The sequence below is a fragment of the Haplochromis burtoni genome, unplaced genomic scaffold (genome assembly GCF_018398535.1).
Source record: "Haplochromis burtoni strain Fernald_Lab_line unplaced genomic scaffold, NCSU_Asbu1 Contig_4, whole genome shotgun sequence".
NCBI classification, from domain to species: Eukaryota; Metazoa; Chordata; class Actinopteri; order Cichliformes; family Cichlidae; genus Haplochromis; species Haplochromis burtoni.
Genome location: NW_024582365.1, coordinates 5,466,170 through 5,484,289, shown reverse-complemented (window position 1 = coordinate 5,484,289; position 18,120 = coordinate 5,466,170). Strand labels below are relative to the sequence as shown.

The 18,120-nt window shown below is 39.6% G+C and overlaps 1 protein-coding gene across 8 annotated transcripts in view; it reads left to right on the top strand.

Annotated features, from left to right (window-relative positions):
• slc43a3b (solute carrier family 43 member 3b) overlaps nucleotides 1-16,306 on the top strand; it is a 20,955-nt gene extending 4,649 nt beyond the window's left edge. The window contains exons 1-13 of one of the 8 annotated variants that reach the window (XM_005913442.3): nucleotides 502-2,356; nucleotides 5,666-5,929; nucleotides 6,050-6,179; nucleotides 7,644-7,690; nucleotides 7,788-7,864; nucleotides 9,011-9,103; nucleotides 9,197-9,336; nucleotides 10,293-10,399; nucleotides 10,522-10,665; nucleotides 10,920-11,027; nucleotides 11,376-11,562; nucleotides 12,959-13,079; nucleotides 13,170-16,306. In XM_005913442.3, the coding sequence (XP_005913504.1) occupies nucleotides 5,743-5,929; nucleotides 6,050-6,179; nucleotides 7,644-7,690; nucleotides 7,788-7,864; nucleotides 9,011-9,103; nucleotides 9,197-9,336; nucleotides 10,293-10,399; nucleotides 10,522-10,665; nucleotides 10,920-11,027; nucleotides 11,376-11,562; nucleotides 12,959-13,079; nucleotides 13,170-13,292 (1,464 nt within the window). In that variant the 5' untranslated portion in view covers nucleotides 502-2,356; nucleotides 5,666-5,742 and the 3' untranslated portion in view covers nucleotides 13,293-16,306. Of the gene's footprint in view, nucleotides 1-497; nucleotides 2,357-4,792; nucleotides 5,184-5,662; nucleotides 5,930-6,049; nucleotides 6,180-7,643; nucleotides 7,691-7,787; nucleotides 7,865-9,010; nucleotides 9,104-9,196; nucleotides 9,337-10,292; nucleotides 10,400-10,521; nucleotides 10,666-10,919; nucleotides 11,028-11,375; nucleotides 11,563-12,958; nucleotides 13,080-13,169 lie in introns of those variants that run through there. The other 7 variants (XM_005913438.3, XM_005913441.3, XM_014334953.2 and 4 more) reach the window with 7 other exon arrangements.
• The last annotated feature ends 1,814 nt before the right edge of the window (nucleotides 16,307-18,120 follow it).

Here is an 18,120-nt window from a genome sequence, read left to right as displayed (position 1 = left end):
GCCCGCCCAGTGTCATCCTCAGCCATGCTAGTTACCACGACTGCTGCAGAAGCACTAAACTACTTTTAATTGAATAATTATAACTGAGCTCACTTTTGTCAGCAATATGGATGTTTACGTTTTTCATTACCAAATTGTATTAATTATTGTAACTTAGTGTTAATGCGTATCAGTAGACTTCAGCTGAAGGGCCACAGTGACTTTACTGGGTGAACTTAGACACATCCATAACTAAATAATAAAATTTCATCACTCCTCAAGACCTTTTGCTGATTTTCAGTCCAGTTCTTGTGTAATTTGGCATACCTCATCCTTTTTTCGACATTTCCCTTTTTTAAAAAATGGCTCTGTGACAGCTGCTCCTCCACTGAGACCATTTCTGATTACTATTTTATGCGCATCAAACTGTGTTCCCTTTGGCATTCCTCATACAGTAAAGGAATGGGAACAAAATATCTGTTTTTCATCAGGCTGCTTGTAACAAAGTGCCTTAATATCTAATTTAAAATTGGTTCTTTACTAAAAGGTCTGTTATGTGTAGTTGCAACAATGTTTCATCAATTGAGTTAGGTGCATTTTTATATAGGCCCTAGTTGACTCATGGGTCAGTATTAAGTGGCTTAACAAAGATTTTATGGACTAGACTGGACTGAAAATGAGTGAAAAAGTAGCAAAGGCCTTCAAAGAAGAACGTCCAGAAAGCCTTGGAAACTATTATTCAAGACTAATTTAAACAATTACGAGAAATTCTGGCTTAAATTATAAAGAAATGAGCGTTGGCTCAAGAACTTTGCACAGCACTATATTAGCTCATGTAGCATGTCTCAAAATGGTGGGATGGGTCAATAAAAGGCTGGACACTGGACACAGCATACCAGCTGTCAGCTGCTTTGAATTGTGGTTGCAGTGAGCCAGCATATAATGGAGGGCCTAGGAGAAAAGGTACGCACCAAATACATTTAGTTTGTGTGTCATGGATATGACTGGGATTCATGCCAAACAATGGTAACTGTGGTGTTTGTACTCCCTTAATCATTTGTGAGGTAGAGGTAGAAACTTGATCTGTCTCTCATTGGTGAGGTTTGAGCCACAGCGGCAGAAGAGAAATGTGAAAGTCAACGGAAATGTGCCCTTGTTCTCGTTCTGCATCATCATCCTTCGAGCGAATAAAATGTACGCTGGCACATCATTCTTTACTTGTTACACTCACTTCCTCCGTATCATGTCACCTAGGGTCACCATTAGAGTTGGAGTCCACTTTGACTACCGGGACATTAAACAGTGACTCTGGACTGTGACCAGAAAGAGGTCATGTGCTTTAAGACCTTTGGTCATCTTTCCAGTGAGGCAATAGCTCCACTTGCATGCACATAGAAAGCTTTGGTTTCAGGAAGTGTGCTCAAGCTTGTTGTGTGTCAAGCCATGAGTGTGTGAGCTGTGTCTTGTGATGAGTAGTGATGATGATATATATGTGTTTTTATAGTAATACTTCCATTTACATCTCTGCCCTCTCATAACACCCTCTTTAACTTGTTGTAGCAGCAGAAACCCATTGACACAAAAACAATAAGGTAATAAGAATGACTTTAAACAGTTTGTTTTGTAACTGACATAGATCACACAACAATATGTGCTGCGTTTTCTCGTTTGCTTTAGCAACAGTGACATCCTGGCATCCCACACCCAAAAATGCAAATACAAACAAATCACATGTTGGTAAAATTAAATTACTTTATTTGTTTGCTGTAATGTCACTGTCGCCATTTTCCATCCTTCCCAACAACCTCAAACTAAAGAAAACTGACAGAAAATCAATCACCATCTGGTTATAATCAATAATCTCTGGAGTCTGAGTGCAGGCTGTCTCAGTGACTGTAGGGGACCAAGCAGGCAAAGCTGTGCTGTTGAAAAAGTGGGTTTCATTTCAATCAAAATTAAATAAAAGCATTAAAAATAATATTTAATGCAAGACATATAAATTTAGCAAATAAATAGGGCGAACTAAATAAACACTGCTCATAAATTACTGCTTACAAAACCTCACTAAGAGAGCTAAAACACACGAGAGCACCATGAACCTAGATTAGTGGAGCAAACCATTATGGATGCAAAGGGGAAAAATCACAGGGATAACAACTAAACTCACCACAAAGAAAATCCATGAACCCCACAGGTATCACAACAAATGGTTTGGTCCATTAGCCTCTGTATTTCAAACAACTCAGCCACCTGCTTTGAGTAACCATGAAGACCTGGAGCAGTCGAAGTTTAATGCCAGCAACAGAGAAAGAGTGATTAGTGCAATTTCTATAAAACTCAGTGTTGTGTCGAAAAATGGTTGAATCAAAATAATCAGGTAAGCTAGTTATGTCTTATAACTGCACATTAGCTTTAAAGTCGTAACAAGGCTGTGAAACCTCAAACCTGTATGAGGGATTTAGGTGAGTGCAGAGAATGAATGGATGTTACTGAACTTGTTCCAGTGGTGTGTTTTTTGAACTTTGATCATGCAAACCTTTTTGATAGAGGGACCTAAAGAATATTTGGATGCTAAAAACATAGGCCTATCCTTGAAGCTATAATATGGAATTTTGTCTCATGTGTTAGAAACCAACCACATATTTTGAAGGTTCACCTTCACTGTAGAAGATGAATTATTTAATAGGTGAAGGATATCAATCTAGCCATTATGTTCAGCTTGTCTAATTCAGGGTTGCAGGGTGAATGGAACATATCTCTAGCACAGGGCAAGAGTCGGGGTACACCGCTCTAATCACAGGGCTAAGGCTCATTTACCAATTTAGAACTACCAGCAATATAATTTTTTTTTTTTTTTTAAAAAAGCTTACGAGCAGCAGCTAGATCGAAATCCAGAACTGTCTTGCTGTGAGGCAATGGTGGTAACCACATCTCCCCTGATACTAAGGATACAAAAACTGGGATGTGTAATGTGTGTTTTCTGGTGTTTTATGACTGCCTTTTGCAGTAAGCCGGAATATCTGCAAAATGGCACGCTGTTGGACGAAAGCACTTCTGATTTGAAAGGAGCGTGACACTTAATTTTTGACCGTGCAATGTGGTCCACTCCGCATATGCGTTGTGCCAGAGTTCACACTGAGGAATCGAGCACTGTGGAATATTTGGATGTAATGAACAGAATTATGTGAGACAGAAAGAACTCCAACAAACCTGAACTTGGTCAGAATCTTTGAATAGTCCTTTACAGCAGCGGTCCCCAACCTTTTTTGCGTCACGGACCGGTTTATGCCCGACAATATTTTCACGCTGGCCTTTAAAGTGTCGCGGATAAATACAACAAAATAAAACTAGTACCGGTACCGAAAAAAAAGATTTATTCATAACACACGTGAAAAGACCCAGGAAACCAAAACCGATAAAAACCCTGAAAACCATACATTTCACACTCGAGCCTCAACTCTCGCGGCCCGGTACCGAACGTTTCACGTGGTCCGGGGATTGGGGGACGCTGCTTTACAGGACTGGGCCCGTCTTATTCAGGTGAGTGAGTGGGTCAGGCAAGTTTTACAGGTTTTTCCCATGTTGTCTTCCTAAAAGGGGAAAATGCAAATCCGAGCAAGGGATACTAAATAAGCAAGTTTGTAATATTTATGGTTTCTCAAGGGATGAAGCAGTGTTGCTTACACATAACAGACAACTTGGCATGAACCAGCTTTAAATTGTAGCTTTAAGCACTTTGTTTTTGGAACTGGCTGTTAGAAATTGAAATACATTGTGTTACTATCTTTATAATCTATAAAAAGTGCCAAAGAGAACAGGTTGATAGACAAAAAAATAGGGGTTTTTTTTGTTTGTTTTTTTGTCTAACAGGATGATTCCCAAAGTGCTATTAGCCAAAACCCTGGAATATTTCAGTGTGGTGTGCAATCTTTAGAAACTAGACAAGCTGAAGATGGGTTTTTAAGTCTGCCAATAGCCTTCCATCTGTCACTAGTATCAACTTAATTCTATTTTATTTATATAGAAGAACAGTAGTTTCTACAAAACTACAGAGAAAACCTCAATAATCGGATGACCCAACGAGGATGCACTTGGCGACAGTAGGAAGGAAAAACTCCCTCTTAACAGGAAGAAACCTCCAGCAGAATCGGGCTAGTGGAGGGGAAGTCATCTGCCGCGACCAGTTGGGTGTAAGGGAGGAAGACTGGATAAAAGACAGGCTGTGGAAGAGAGCCAGAGATGAATGACTAATGATTAAAAAGTTCCTTTTCCCACTCGAACTTTTTAAGCCTAATCTTAAAAGTAGAGGTGTCTGTACCCTGAATTCAAACTGAGGGCCATCTACGAACGTAGCAGAGGCTTTTGGCCTGGAATCCTTCAGTGTGGTGTGCAGCTTTCTTTGACTCTTCTTTTAATGAGTAAGACAGAATCAAACACTGCAGGCACTTTACTCTTGACTCATTTCACTCCATTGTAACAAGTTATTAGAGTAGTGAAATCTTTCTGTTCTGACTATCCGTGCTTTTTTTTTTTTCTCTTCCCCCTCAGTGTCACCACTTGACTTTGCGTTCTTGTTGGATGACGTTTTTTGTGGGGGGGGGGGAGAGAGTTGCATGCAAAGTTAATCCCTTATGTAGAAGCGTTATTTTAACCCTCTCCCCTCTCCTTTTAATTTTAGTGAGGGGCTAATTATGCATTGTTTCTCATCAGCCTGGAGCACCGTGGAGAGTCATGAGTTACTGCAGCATCCTTTTTACAGCCTGTCAAGGAGAGAAAACCTATCGCACATCCTTTTTTTTGTTTTCTTTTTCTCCACGTGCACCAGCCGTGACAAAGGGTTCCACACGGCACTCACGTTTTTGTTTTTTTTGTTTTTTTTCCCCCCTCCCCTGTCTGAGTCACATGATCTTTTGACTAAACTGTCTTAGCCTCCCAGCATCCACATCTGTCCTTTCTCCCACAGTGTATGTGGCGCTGCTATCTGGCCGGCTATACGTGCGCAAGTGTTTGTTTTCTTTAGCCACTAGCACCGCGAAGAATATTTTCTCTCCTATAGAGCAGAGAGGAGAAAAAACCGGAGGGAGGGAACTGATGAGGAAGAGGAAGGAAGAGCTGTTCTATATAAAGCAAGCGCGAGAGGCTCAAGCTTGTGGTTTAAGAGCATTTGTAGAGACGCTTGGAGGCTGAACTGTGAGTACAAGACGGTAATGAACTGGAAATCATTGTAACTGAACAGCAGAGCGTTTTGTTTATGTGGAATACTTCCTCTTTGTGGCAACACGAGGTTAATCTTAGTAAGAATAACTTCTTTTTGTGTAACCTATGAATTCATGCAATATGTCTCTCTGGAGGTGTGACCTAAACTTGAGCAGGGCATTTTATGTCCAGATGTTTTCAGTTACAGCTCTTACGCAGCTGAAAAGGTTTTGATTTAAGGCGTTCTGTTTTGGGTTTTTTCATTTTCTTGTAGTAGATTTCTTGTAGTCTTTCCCTTTCAATTTGGAAGGGATGGAGAAACGGGGAAGGTGGGTTAAGGAAGAGCTTGGCATGCAGCAACAGGCCTGAAATGGAAACGAACCACGACTGCTAGACAAAATAAATGACTGCTGTTATATGGTCACATCATTCTTATTTTTCTTTAAACATAAGAATAAAATGCAGTGTTTTGGTTTGGTTATTTTAGCAGGTGCTGTGAGTGAAGCCCCCTCTGAATGTGTACAAGTTTGTGACGTACTTGTGAGTGTGAGCTGAGCCTGTGCGACCATGCCAGGGTCTGGGAGCGGTTTATCGGTGCAGCGCTGCCTCACCTTCACCACAGGTCTGGTGGAGTGCCTGTGTTTCGCTGGAGCCGTGTTTGGTTGGGCTTCTCTTGTGTTTGTCCTCAAGGAAGAAGGCTACTTCAGCTCTCTGTGTGTCAACGGCACAGGAGTCAATGGAACACACGTTTTAGGTCAGTGTGATGTTCTTACCTTCACAACTTTGAGCAACAAAATAAACTTGAAAATGGCTGAAGGATGGAAATTAATCAATCACCTGTTCCTTCGGTCTTTTCTAACTTTTGTTTCTGCAGATTGCGCCGGACAGGATGAACAGTTCTCGCTTATTTTTACCATTGCGTCTTTTATGAACAACTTTCTGACGCTGCCGAATGGTTTCCTTTTTGACCGGTTTGGTACTACAGTGACTCGGCTCTACGGAATGTAAGTCCAGCACCTTAAATAGTCAATGAATAATTCTAATCAAGAACATTCATATGAAAAATGTACTTGTATGTGGCACTAAAAGCCCAACAATCATGTTAAGAGAAATGAAGTGGTAAACTATTAAAGAGCACCAATAAGATGTCATAACTTTTGAGCAACAACTGCACAGTGCAACTTTTAATTAGTTTTTCCTCGAGATGTGATGGTTTATTGAAATTCTGCAGGTAATTCTAATATATCCTGCCCACAAATAAAATGGACTTAAAAAAACCCACAAAAAAAACTCCTAACTGCAATGCAAAGATCGTCTGTTTTTTAGATAAACAGGCATATTTTGACTAAAATGTTATCCCAGATTTTCCTGACAATTCCAGAGGAAGGATCCACTCTGTAATAGGACTTTTGCAAAACTTCTGGTCCTTACTGTCATGTTGAATTTCAAGAGTTAAAGTTGGTGGTTAGACGTTTTTATAGCATCTGTTTTTGAGAGTCCACTTTTAAATTCCATCATCTAGAAAACTACTTGAGAATTTTCTTTTAGGGAAGATATCAGGAATTATTGCGCGGCAAATGTGGAATTTCAGGCACATAACTCGGATTACCACAGAATGATGGATGCATGACTTTCCTGAAATGCTTGGATATCTGATCTGACAGCAGATTTGGAGATTTGGAGGCTTGGAGGAGCCACAGTATTTCAGCTTCTCACAAGTTGGGGACGTAAATAAAACAGTCCAAATTAGGCGACTAGTGTCACAAATATTAATATCTGAATTTGACCCCATGACCTAAATCGAAATGAGCATTATTTTTCTATCTCTGTCTGATCTTTTAGTTTCCTCGTGATTTCTAACAAAAACTCACATTAATGTGCGATAGCCAAAGATTGTTTTGAAAGTAGAGTAAGGGGAAATATTTTCTTCTGCTGCCAGAGATGCCGTCTAAAGTTCAATCAAATGTCAGATTTGGCGGGGAAGGCAAGAAAATGGAAAGACTGTTAATCACAGAGTAATGTTTTCTTTTCTCCTCCAGATGCTCAGAATCCAACACTAAGCTGTCATCCTTCCTCAAAGTTAATCATGTAATAGAACACCAGACATACCTCTGCAGGGTTCTGCCCCAAATATCTAAATCCACAATAACAGACTGGCACTGAACAGATCCATATGTTTCCAGTTAAACAGGGTGGGGTGAAAATAAATAGCCAAGGAATGCTAGTAGTTGTAGAAGAGGCACCTAGTGCAGATGAGGATGCTTAGGCCAAGAAAAGGAAATTAAAGCTCTCCAAACAGCACCAGAAGCACATTTACTTGGTTGTAGTGATGGTGTGTTAATGTAACGCATCTCAAAACAACCAGTTTGCCAAAGTGCTGCACAGTTATTAGGACACTAATGATCAAGAATGCAATTGTTTTAGCAAATTGTGTGGCACAAATAACAAATGATACTTTTCAATTGCAGATTTCTTTACACCATAGGTACAGTGATGGTGGCCTTTTCTACTTCAGGTGAGAGTTCTCAAATAAAGATCAGAGTAAATAAATATCAGCATGAACACAAATGTTACAGCTGTTATGTTTTTTGTTTTTTGTTTCTCCTTTTTAGCTCTGGCCATCCTGCTCTTCCCAGCTCTCTCCCTCCTGGCTGTGGGTGGCATCTTATTTCTGATGACCAACATGCAGGTACTGGATCAGTTTAAGATTACTGCTGCGACATCAGGCAGTTTTAATAAATTTTATTATACATTTGACTATTTCTGTAAAAAAAAACTCTTATATATTTTTCTAGAATGTCGGTTTGATCATTTTCCTGTTTGGGAAAGTAAAACCTTTTTAGACCTGTCACATTTTAAACCTTTAAACCTCTCGACTTCTGAAATGCGCTTTTGCTTGTGAGCTCTGTGTGTAGATCACCAGAAAGAGCTGGAAAGACACATGATTATAACTTGCTAACTGACTCATCTATGGCCCACTTTGTCAGTAAAGCACTGTGTGAAGAAAGAGGTTCGACTGTGTGACCTTTTATGATCTGTGTTCTGTGAATGTAAGACGTTCCACTCTTTCCTCAGGCTATCAGCAAACTGCAACAAAGCCAAAACACAGAAACCACCTTCACCACACTTTTTTTTGTTGTTTTTGTTTTTGCACAAATCCCTCTTGGGGAGGCCACGATGATTTATGAATTTGAACCACATTCTACATTCCCCCTCGAGCAAGACCTACAGCCAAGTGTTTGGACAGTGACAGGTTTTGTAGTTTTGCCTCTGTACACTGGATTTTTAAATCAAACAACTTGGGTGTCATTTGAAGTGCAGACTTTCAGCTCTAAACCTAACTGACAAACATTAAGCTGTCTCAAGGTTCAGGAGATGGATCGGTGTTTATGCTGTAGCTCACTGATGTAAGGCAGCTGCATTTTTCACATTTGGTTTGACTTTGACGCGATTTTCACTAAAATTACGTCGTCTCGAGCTGTTATCTACCATAGCACAGAATTTAAAACTAATCTTCAGCTGTGCACACTTGACTCCTAACTGAAAAACTGAACCAAGTTTATCTATTCTCCCCTCCCTTCGTGGGGAAAATAGATAAACTTGGTACAAATATTGAATTTGCATTTGGTCGCTGTTCACAGGAACTCTAAGTACAAGAGACGTAATCGCCTTCAGTTGTATCTATCAGTGATGGCAAAAACTTTAGGTATGCCCAATGTGTGTTTTTGTCCAGAAACTTACAATAGACAACAGAAAGATGAATGCAGAGGGGACCAATATCTACTAAGAATTTTAAAGAGCCCCCACAATAACATTTAATTCAATTTTCCTAAAGGTAGGAAACCTGTTTGGCTCACGTCGCTCCACCATCATCACTCTTTATAACGGGGCCTTTGATTCTTCCTCGGCACTCTTCCTTGTCATCAAGGTGAGAAACATTTACACACAAAAGAATCAGCAGGATATATAGAGGCTGTCTCGTGTAGCAATGATCACCACCACATCTCTTCTTCTCCTGCAGCTGTTGCATGAACGTGGCATCGCTCTTCGCTCCTCCTTCCTGTTTCTGTCCGCCTGCAGCGTCGTTCACCTGCTCAGGACTTTCTTCTTGCTGCCTCGGAAATTGATCCCATACCCGCTGCCGGATAACTACACATACGGGTATGAATCCACGGCAGACGTCTCAGACGAGTCTGCACTTCAAGTACAAAGTGTCCTTTTTCTAAAATGACAAAGGACCATAAGGAGAGGAGGGATGCGCAGTTTTAATCAGTGGGAATGCTGGATAGAAAGCACCTGGATGCAGAAAAAGTGTGACTGGGTGAATCAGAAATGTTATGTAGTGCATTTCTGCTTGAGCTTTATGCAAGGACCAGTCAGTTCACATTTACATACGAATGTGTTTGGAAAGTGCCAAATGTACCTTGCAGCGTAGTTGCTAAAATAAAAACTGCAGTGAAGATGCATGAAATGATCATGCATGAGTTTAATTTTACTTTGATTAGTTTGTCTTGTGTTTGTGTTGCTGCCAATGAACAAAACCTGGAGTGGACAAGGAGGGCAGAGTTAGTGCTAAAGGAGAGTGCCATAGCTAAATCAAAAAGAGGAATCAGTGTAGCACTGTGGTCAGAATAGTTTCCTCATAGAGAGTTCCTGTTTTCATAGGAAACAGATCAAACATGCATCCAGTGCTTACTGAGAAAGCTCTTACTCAGTCAGCTGAGTAAGAGAGCTCTTTACAGCCAATGATGACAAAGGCCCAATGATGAGGACATCAGTTGTATTAAAATCAACAGAACAGTTAAACCTCAGTATGAGGACAGCCTTTTTTTTTTTTTTTTTTAAATGCACTAGAGTCCATGTGCATGTGTCTGAGAGTGAATGCTATGTTAAAGGACAAAATGATTTGTGTTAGTGGCTGAATGAGGTTTGTAATAAGAAAAAGCTTTGAATGCTCAACTTTTACCCCCCCCCCCCCTCCCCCCACACACACACATCTCCAAGCAAACATCCTGCATCATTTAAAATTCCAATAAACTCAATTCATAAAGTAAATGTAAAACAACTCGCTCGGTCCATTCTGTGTGCCGTTAACCCCGCTGTGACTTTGACCTCAGGATAACCTGTGGTAAATCGGACAATCGTATTGGTGAGGTGGCAGAAAACGGAGGTGCACAGAAGGTAGAGGAAGTGCCGCTCAACAAGGATGCATCTGCAAAGCAAGGTCTGTGCCCAACTTGGAAAGAAAAAGAATGAGCCAATCATACACAGTACACTTATCCACTGTGATTTTTACCTATCTCTTTGCCTTCTTTCCTCATCTCTGTGATCTCCCGTCTCTCTCAGAGAAGAGTTTCCGTGACTGTTTGCTGTCCAGGTTCTTCATGTGGCATCTGCTTTGGCTGTCAGTGATGCAGCTCAGGCATTACCTGTTCATTGGCACCCTAAACCCCATGCTGCAGAGGCTCACAGCTGGAGAGTCCTCACTGGGTAATCGCACAAACACCACATCACTCAGTCTCAGCTCTAAGCACTTGAATGTAATTTTACTAAATCAACATGCGTTAGGTACTTTGAAAATGCATCAGTGTCTAAATTCTGCTTCATTAATAAACTGGCTTATCTTACACAGTAAGTGCAGTGATTTACAAACTAAAACTCCATGTTTTTGATGCCTTTTGAACCATCATGTCTCATATTTTGGTGGACTCTGCCTTTTATCCATTTTGTTTGTGTCCCTGCAGTGAGTCAGTACACCAATGCCTTTGCGATCACCCAGCTATGTGGCGTGCTGTGTGCTCCCTGGAACGGCCTCATTATGGACAGACACAAGGGCAAACCACGAGCTGAAGGTAACACCATGACTCTAATACTGATGTAGAATAAAAGACGACACCTCCCATCCCTGTGTGGATTGAATAATTTTCATGAATTCATTCAGTGATGGGTTTACATGAAATGCTGTCATGGTTTCGTTTTTGTGCATGCTATTTAAACTAGTCTTTTTATACCTTGTTTGAAGTTTTGTTTAAGTTTTACTTTATTTCAGACTAATGATAGGGGAGAAGAAAGGAAACTTGCATACAGTATATAAAGATTTGTCCACTTTAATCTTCAGTCTCATCTGAAGAGAGACCCTCAGGCTGGCTGCCGATTCATAAAGAGCGACATGCACACTTCAGTCATTATTGTGTTTGTAGGGGAGAGCGAGCAGGAGGTGGACCTGCGGGCGACGGTGCTTTCTCTCTTCCTGACGGCCCTGCAGTGCCTGTTGTTTTCCATTTGTGCCTCCACCCCATACCTGCCTCTTCAGTACCTCACCTTCGTCCTGCAGGTGCTCAACCGCTCCTTCCTCTATGGCGGCAACGCGGCCTTCATCAGTGTGGCGTGAGTATCAAACATGCACGCTAATCAATGAATAGTTTACATTTCACAGCACTCTTTCAACACAACTGTAACTCCATGAAATATTTCTGATATTTAATGAAACACAAAAGATAAGAAATCTGTGGTTTAAAAAAGATAACACATAAAACACATATCTTAGTGATGACTCATCCATCAAAACAGTGAAAAAACGATAACAAAAGAGAAACTTATCAGAAAGAATTGTTTTTGATGAGGCATGTAATTATTTTTTTGTTTTTTAAATAAGCCAACCTCTATATACACATGTGCGTAGAGGCAGGCAGGTTTACACACTGGTCTTTAAAAATGTTTAGAGGTGAGCATTACCCAGCATTTCCTCTTTAGATCACTAGATGGCAGTATATAACAGCTGTGTTTTATAACATGAAGCATTTCATTTATCCAAATTTGGGACATGCTTTTGCTACAGCAATTAAAATGAAGTCAAACACAGCAAATTAAAATAAATTATTTTAGTAAGTAGAGTAATGCCTAAAAGCGAAATCTTACAAAATAGCTAGTTTGTATTTTGGAAACTTCTGGGATTTTTTTTGGCAATCTCGTCTCTGGCTTACAAAGGTTGGTCAAAGAAAGAGAAAACATCCATTGTGCTGCAGTTCTGTTTGAAAATTAATAAAAATTAGTAACCCCAGGTGTGTAAATGGACTTCTAGATCATAAGAGGAGAAAAGTAATTCAAATACCTCAAACCTCTTGCCACAGCCAAAGTACTCAGAAGAGCATCTCGGCAGCAGCAGAAGACCACGCAGTGGCCTCTCCTGTCAGCTAAGAACAGGAAGCTGAGGCTGCAGTTTACAATAGAAGAACACAAGACTGGAAAAACATTGAGTCTAAACTCTTGAAGTCAGAATTAGATGTAAACAACATGAAAGCGTGGATCAGCAGTTCAGGCTGGTGGTGGATTTTCTTGGCAGACTTTGGGCCCATTAGTACCAGTTTAGCATCATTTAAATACCTTGTTAGTAGTATAAATCTAAATTTAACAAATGAATGTATTAAAAAAACCAAATATATTAAATACTTAATCAACAAAAGTGAAGTCAGCAGAACAAATAATGCATTGTAGGAAGCTGCTGCATGAGTAATAAGTGCTCAGTCTGTACGGAGGGGGACCAGGATGGTCTATAAGTTTGTTCAGTGACATCATCTCTACCACAGCTTCATATTTTTAAATGCATCAAAGGGTCTTTAATGTTAGCTGCTGACAAGTAAATGTATACAAATGCTCTTAGACTGCATGTAAATATAGTATACTTGTAATAAGTAATTATTTCCACATTATTGCTGTCTGTCCTGGTTAAATAATTCTTGTGTGATCTCCTTCCTCCTTACTTTCTCGCTCTGTGTGTGTTTAGTTTCCCATCTTGCCACTTTGGGAAGCTGTATGGTTTGGTCATGGCTCTGTCTGCGGTGTTTTCGCTGCTGCAGTATCCCTGCTTTGCTCTGGTTAAAGTCTTGGATGGGGATCCGTTATATGTAAATACATTTTTATGATCTATCCTTGCTCCTTATCTCATCCTTTCTCTCCTCACATCTTCATCATTTTTTTTCTCCATTTTTTTCCAGGTGAACATTGGTCTGACATTGCTCAGCCTGCTGGCCTTCATCCACCCCCTCTCAGTCTACCTGCACTGTCGAAGCGTTTCCTCCCAGCGGGTCAAGAATAAAGCCATGACGCAGTCTTCTTAAAGTCTGTACAGTAACTCATTCTTATAAGTTTACTACCAGTGAGAATTACCTCTTCAACTTGTTTCATGTGGTTAAAGTGCTATTTCCACATTCCTGACAGGAAGTATTTGTTTGCTCTTCAGGCTCTGTACTGAAATAATGATAGAAGCTGATTTTTCTTAAAACTACAAATGGTCTTTTTCTTTGAGGATCACCAAAGTTTGCATCTTATATTAGTGAGATCTCCTCTTAATCAATGACTGTGCTTATATAATTTATATGGGGCTTTACTTTCACCGCACCAATAATCTGCTTGTCTGCATTTTGGTGCTATTGCCTGTTTTTCCTTTGCAGACGTTCATTTTAATAATTTCCCCAGCTACTGATTTGCTCAAATTAATTGTAGTTTGGTTGTTTGTTTTTTTTCACACTCACATGATTCTCACTTTATATTAACACACACCTCCACAGCAGTGCAAATGTAGCTATAGACCAGCACTGAAACAGCAACCAAACCTTACACATCATCTGTCAAACACAGTTCTTTGAATATTCATAAAAATCATCTCAAATGTACTTAAAACAAAACTGCTGCTCGGCCCGTTTTATTAATATTTGCATAGTTTTGCTTTAGATTGAATCTACTGAAAGACAGAGCCTGAAGAACAACAAAGCATTCAGATACTAACTTTACTGGCTGTTCTTTTTTTCTTTTTTTACGTACCATAAGTTGGCTGTAAATGCATTTCAGATTGTAAAGTGTGCATTCGCAAAGCTTTGTGTATGCCCAGTGCAAAAATGACTATCTGTCATAGAAAAGATTCTGCTCTGCAGCTTTTTAACTCCCTTTTGCAATTTCAGAGTTTAAGCAGGCTCTGAGCTGCTGTCTCTGAAGCATGTAAACAAAACCGATGGTGCTAATGTGTCCTTTTCTCTAATCCTGCTTTACCGTCCGTTTCTGTAATCATGCTGGCTGCCCTAATAATATATGTGCAAAAACTATGACATGTCTTGATTCTTGTTTTAATGCACTTTTATTATTACATTTTTTTTTTCTTCAAACAATTGCTAGATTGTTGGCAAGATACTGAAGGTATGCATGGATTTGCATAAAAACTAAATGAAGTTACAAAGTTTTCTATGAAGTTACTATAAAAGTAAGGATTCCATGAAATTGGGGGAGATTATAATTTTGCAAGTGCACATCAGATTGAAACAAGGTGAAATATAATTTTTATTTTCCTGAGCGAATATGAAAGTAACTTGGGTCCAGATGAAGTCTTGGATCCAGGGCTCTGTTCACACATTGTATGGAGGGAATTCCAGCCTTGGCAGAGAAATGCTTTCAACAAATACACTGCTTTTGTTTTTTGTTTTTAAATGTATTGTGTCATTGCTCCAGTGTGAACATCTTCAACTTCTCTCTCTGTGTTGTGTTTTATGTGTTTTTACCTCTAATGAGTAAAGGACCAACAGTGTGGCTATAGTGAGAACATAAGGGACATTTGGGAACAAAAGCAATAATTTTAAGCTCGTTCTTGGCTTTGAGCTATTTATTTAAGGAATGTCTTGACAGTACGTCAATAACTTGGTTGATGAGGGAAGTGGAGAGTATAAAAACTTCTTTGCCATCTGCTTGCTTCAGTGCACATGGTACAAACTGCACTGACATCATGACAATAATCAACAGTAAGGGATGCTTGTTTGCGTCCAGGATGTGAATTTTCAGGTGTTCAGTGTGGAGGAGCGTGGTTTCCTTTTTATTTTTTTAAATGTGTTGTACCTGGTAATGTTGACATGTGAAGGATGTTAAAGGGAATGTCTCCTATAGTGTTTGTTTCAGACTCTAAGTATTTTTCTGAAGTGCCAGGTGTTAAGAGGTAGTAATAATATTGAAATTTGCATGTAAACAGTACTGTGCAAAAGTGTTTACCCATCGCTCGTTTCTTTATATTTTGCAAGCTCTTCTTTCAATATCAGCTGCCTTTTGCTCCTTTCTCTGTCAAGATGATCCCACACTGCCTCATAGTGAGGTTCAGGCTCTGGGAAGGTCAGTGACTGACAGTGCTCAACTGTGCCTTTTTTGTTTTTTCACTTTATCAGGTATGCTTTTACTGCACTGCCAGTGTGCTTGGAATCTTTGTTTGGCTGAAAAACGAAGCTGTTAACAAGATGTTTTCCAGATGTATCGCACGTAGGAATAAAATAGATTTACATTTTTCTATGGTCAAAATTTCACAAATCACGACAACACTTCACCATGCCGAGATGTGCCAAGTTTTTACATAGTAATGCTAGGGTTTCCTTGTTGGTGCAAATTATTATTATTTTTTTTTATAAATATACCTTATCAAACCATTATCTTGGGCATTTTATTTGTAGGTTAGACTGCTCAAAGCCACCTTTAAAATAAATAAATCTGAGCTCTTGGAAGCAAAATCTAAAGAAACTGCTCCAGACTTTGCACTGTCTTAACCTACAAACTTCTTTTTCAGCAACAAAGTCTTTTGATATTATCTATAGTATAGTAAAGGGAATTCATATTAGCCTTGAATGCAGTTTCAGTTTTTAACTGTGGTGAAACTGTTATATTCTCATGTGCAGGTGCCAAAGAGATAGAAAGTGCAATTATGATGTAAAGAAACCTGAGACATGTCCAGTATATGTATATTTTACATGCACATATCCAATACTATATTTCAATAAATGTGACAATTAGTGGCTTTTTGTCCTTTTTGATTTATTGAATGTTTTGTCTGTTGCTTGAATACTTGACCAAATGATGTATTATTGCAATATGTTTCTAAAGGGGGGTGTGTGTGTGTGTGTGTGTGTGTGTGTGTGTGTGTGTGAGAGAGAGAGAGAGAGACATAATTATACATTATTTAGGATTTAAAGCAACAAATAAACCACTAGATATATTAAATGAATAATTGAAGACCATCACTGAAGATAATTGGCACCTGCTCAGCCAGGTTTGGTTTATTTATGGTGATGAAGACTGGGGCATTGTGTGACCTTAGTCTTTTTTTTTTTTTTTTTTTTAAGTTTGAAAAACTAAACATGCGGCCATCATTGTGGGTGCGTTGTATGGGAGACAGGACCATCTACCAGGATAGGAGGCTTCTGTTCCACATATTTTTCTCTTTTAATGTGACAGATGTCGCGTGCTCCCCATCTCTATGGCACTGAAAGGCTAAGGAGGTGGAATTGCCATGTGTAAAAGCGTGAAGTATTGAGGCTTTTCACATGCGATGGCTCTGTGGTTGCCTGACAGCAAAAAGATAATTATGTGTTTTAGCTTCAAAGCATGCTACCTTAATTCGCTTGTCACTGCTGTGCACTTGAGGAAAGAGAGCTCCAAAGTTGCTGTTCTGTTTATAAAAGGCATGATGCATTAAACAGCTTTATAAACTGAATATTAGATCTTCAGTTTGCTGCTGCAGAATTAAAGACTAACATTAGGAAATCAATCTCAAGACTACACACCTGGAAAGAATGCTGTTAGTCCAAACAGAAGACAAGTGAAGGGTTTTAACATGAAATGAGACAGATTCTTACAGTATATAGTAACCATTTGTACATAGTATAGGATTTTGGCTTTTTGTGCACAGTTTTCATTTATTTTTTTTCCATTTTTATTTTTAAATCTCTAATTCACTTTTTCTTCCTGTCCATGTGCTGCTGTATGTAACAAGTGAATTTCCCAGTTTGGGATTAAATAAAATCTGCCTATTCTGCTAATTTTAAACATCAAAGCTAACAGGTGTGAACCAGTTTGTGTGTAAGAACTTTTATGAATCCTTGGTTTCAAACGGCCTCTGTTTGGATGAGATGCATCCAGAAATTCGGGACGTGCTCAAAATATGTGACCAGCACAATATATGACAGAACAGCATAAAATAGAATTACAAATAGTGAGCCCATCAGACCTGTAAGGGTAGACCGTACATTACCTGCTGCCAGCACACATCCTGAAGCCCCGAGGATACTGTCAGAGGTCAAACGGCAGAGTGAGCAATGTAGTTGCCATCTTTAGAAGAAGGTGGTGCATGTTTGCATGAAAAAAACCAGACAAGTCCTCAGATTCTATAAGCTGTATCATTTCATGTTCTTAAAACATTGTTGGATGTGAGTTTGTTAATGTCAGAGAAGTGTTGTGCTCAATCTGTTGAAAACAGATCTGATATCACTTCACACCTGTAGGATTCACGGCAGCCTTGGAGGACAGCATGACTTCTCCAGTCATACTCATACTGTTGGCAATCCGGGTGGCGGTTGCCATGTTTTTGTGGGAAGTGCTGAGATTTCAGATGGGGAAGAATACTTGGGGAAAATCTCTGGCACCTGAAATAACAGGGACACTTCCCCACACCTGCTGTGCCCTGAAATTAAAAATAAAACTTGATGCTACTGAACAAAGTCTTTCACATCAAGTGTGTGTGTGTGTGTGTGTACGCAGTGTGTATGCACATGGTGACAGGTTCTTCCCTTGCATCCATGCATCTGCGTCATTGATGATCACATCCTCAGCATCTCGCCAAATTAAAAATACAGACTTGCATAAATGAGTGACAGAAATAGGAGCGAGGGGGGGGGGAGGAGTGGAAGATAAAAATAGGGTTGTCTGTTAATGAGGTGAATTGTGTGCACTAATCAATATGAATATGTTCTCGAGACAGAGGATGTCTTATATGAACACAGATTTAATAGGTGACCTCAAGCTGTGCCAACTAAATTGTGTCGCTCTCTGTGATTGGTCCAACAAGAGAAAAACATGTTAAGGCCTCACATTGTCAGCCTTTATCTGCTGTCTCCCATCTGCTATGGCAGCTAATAGGAAAACAGT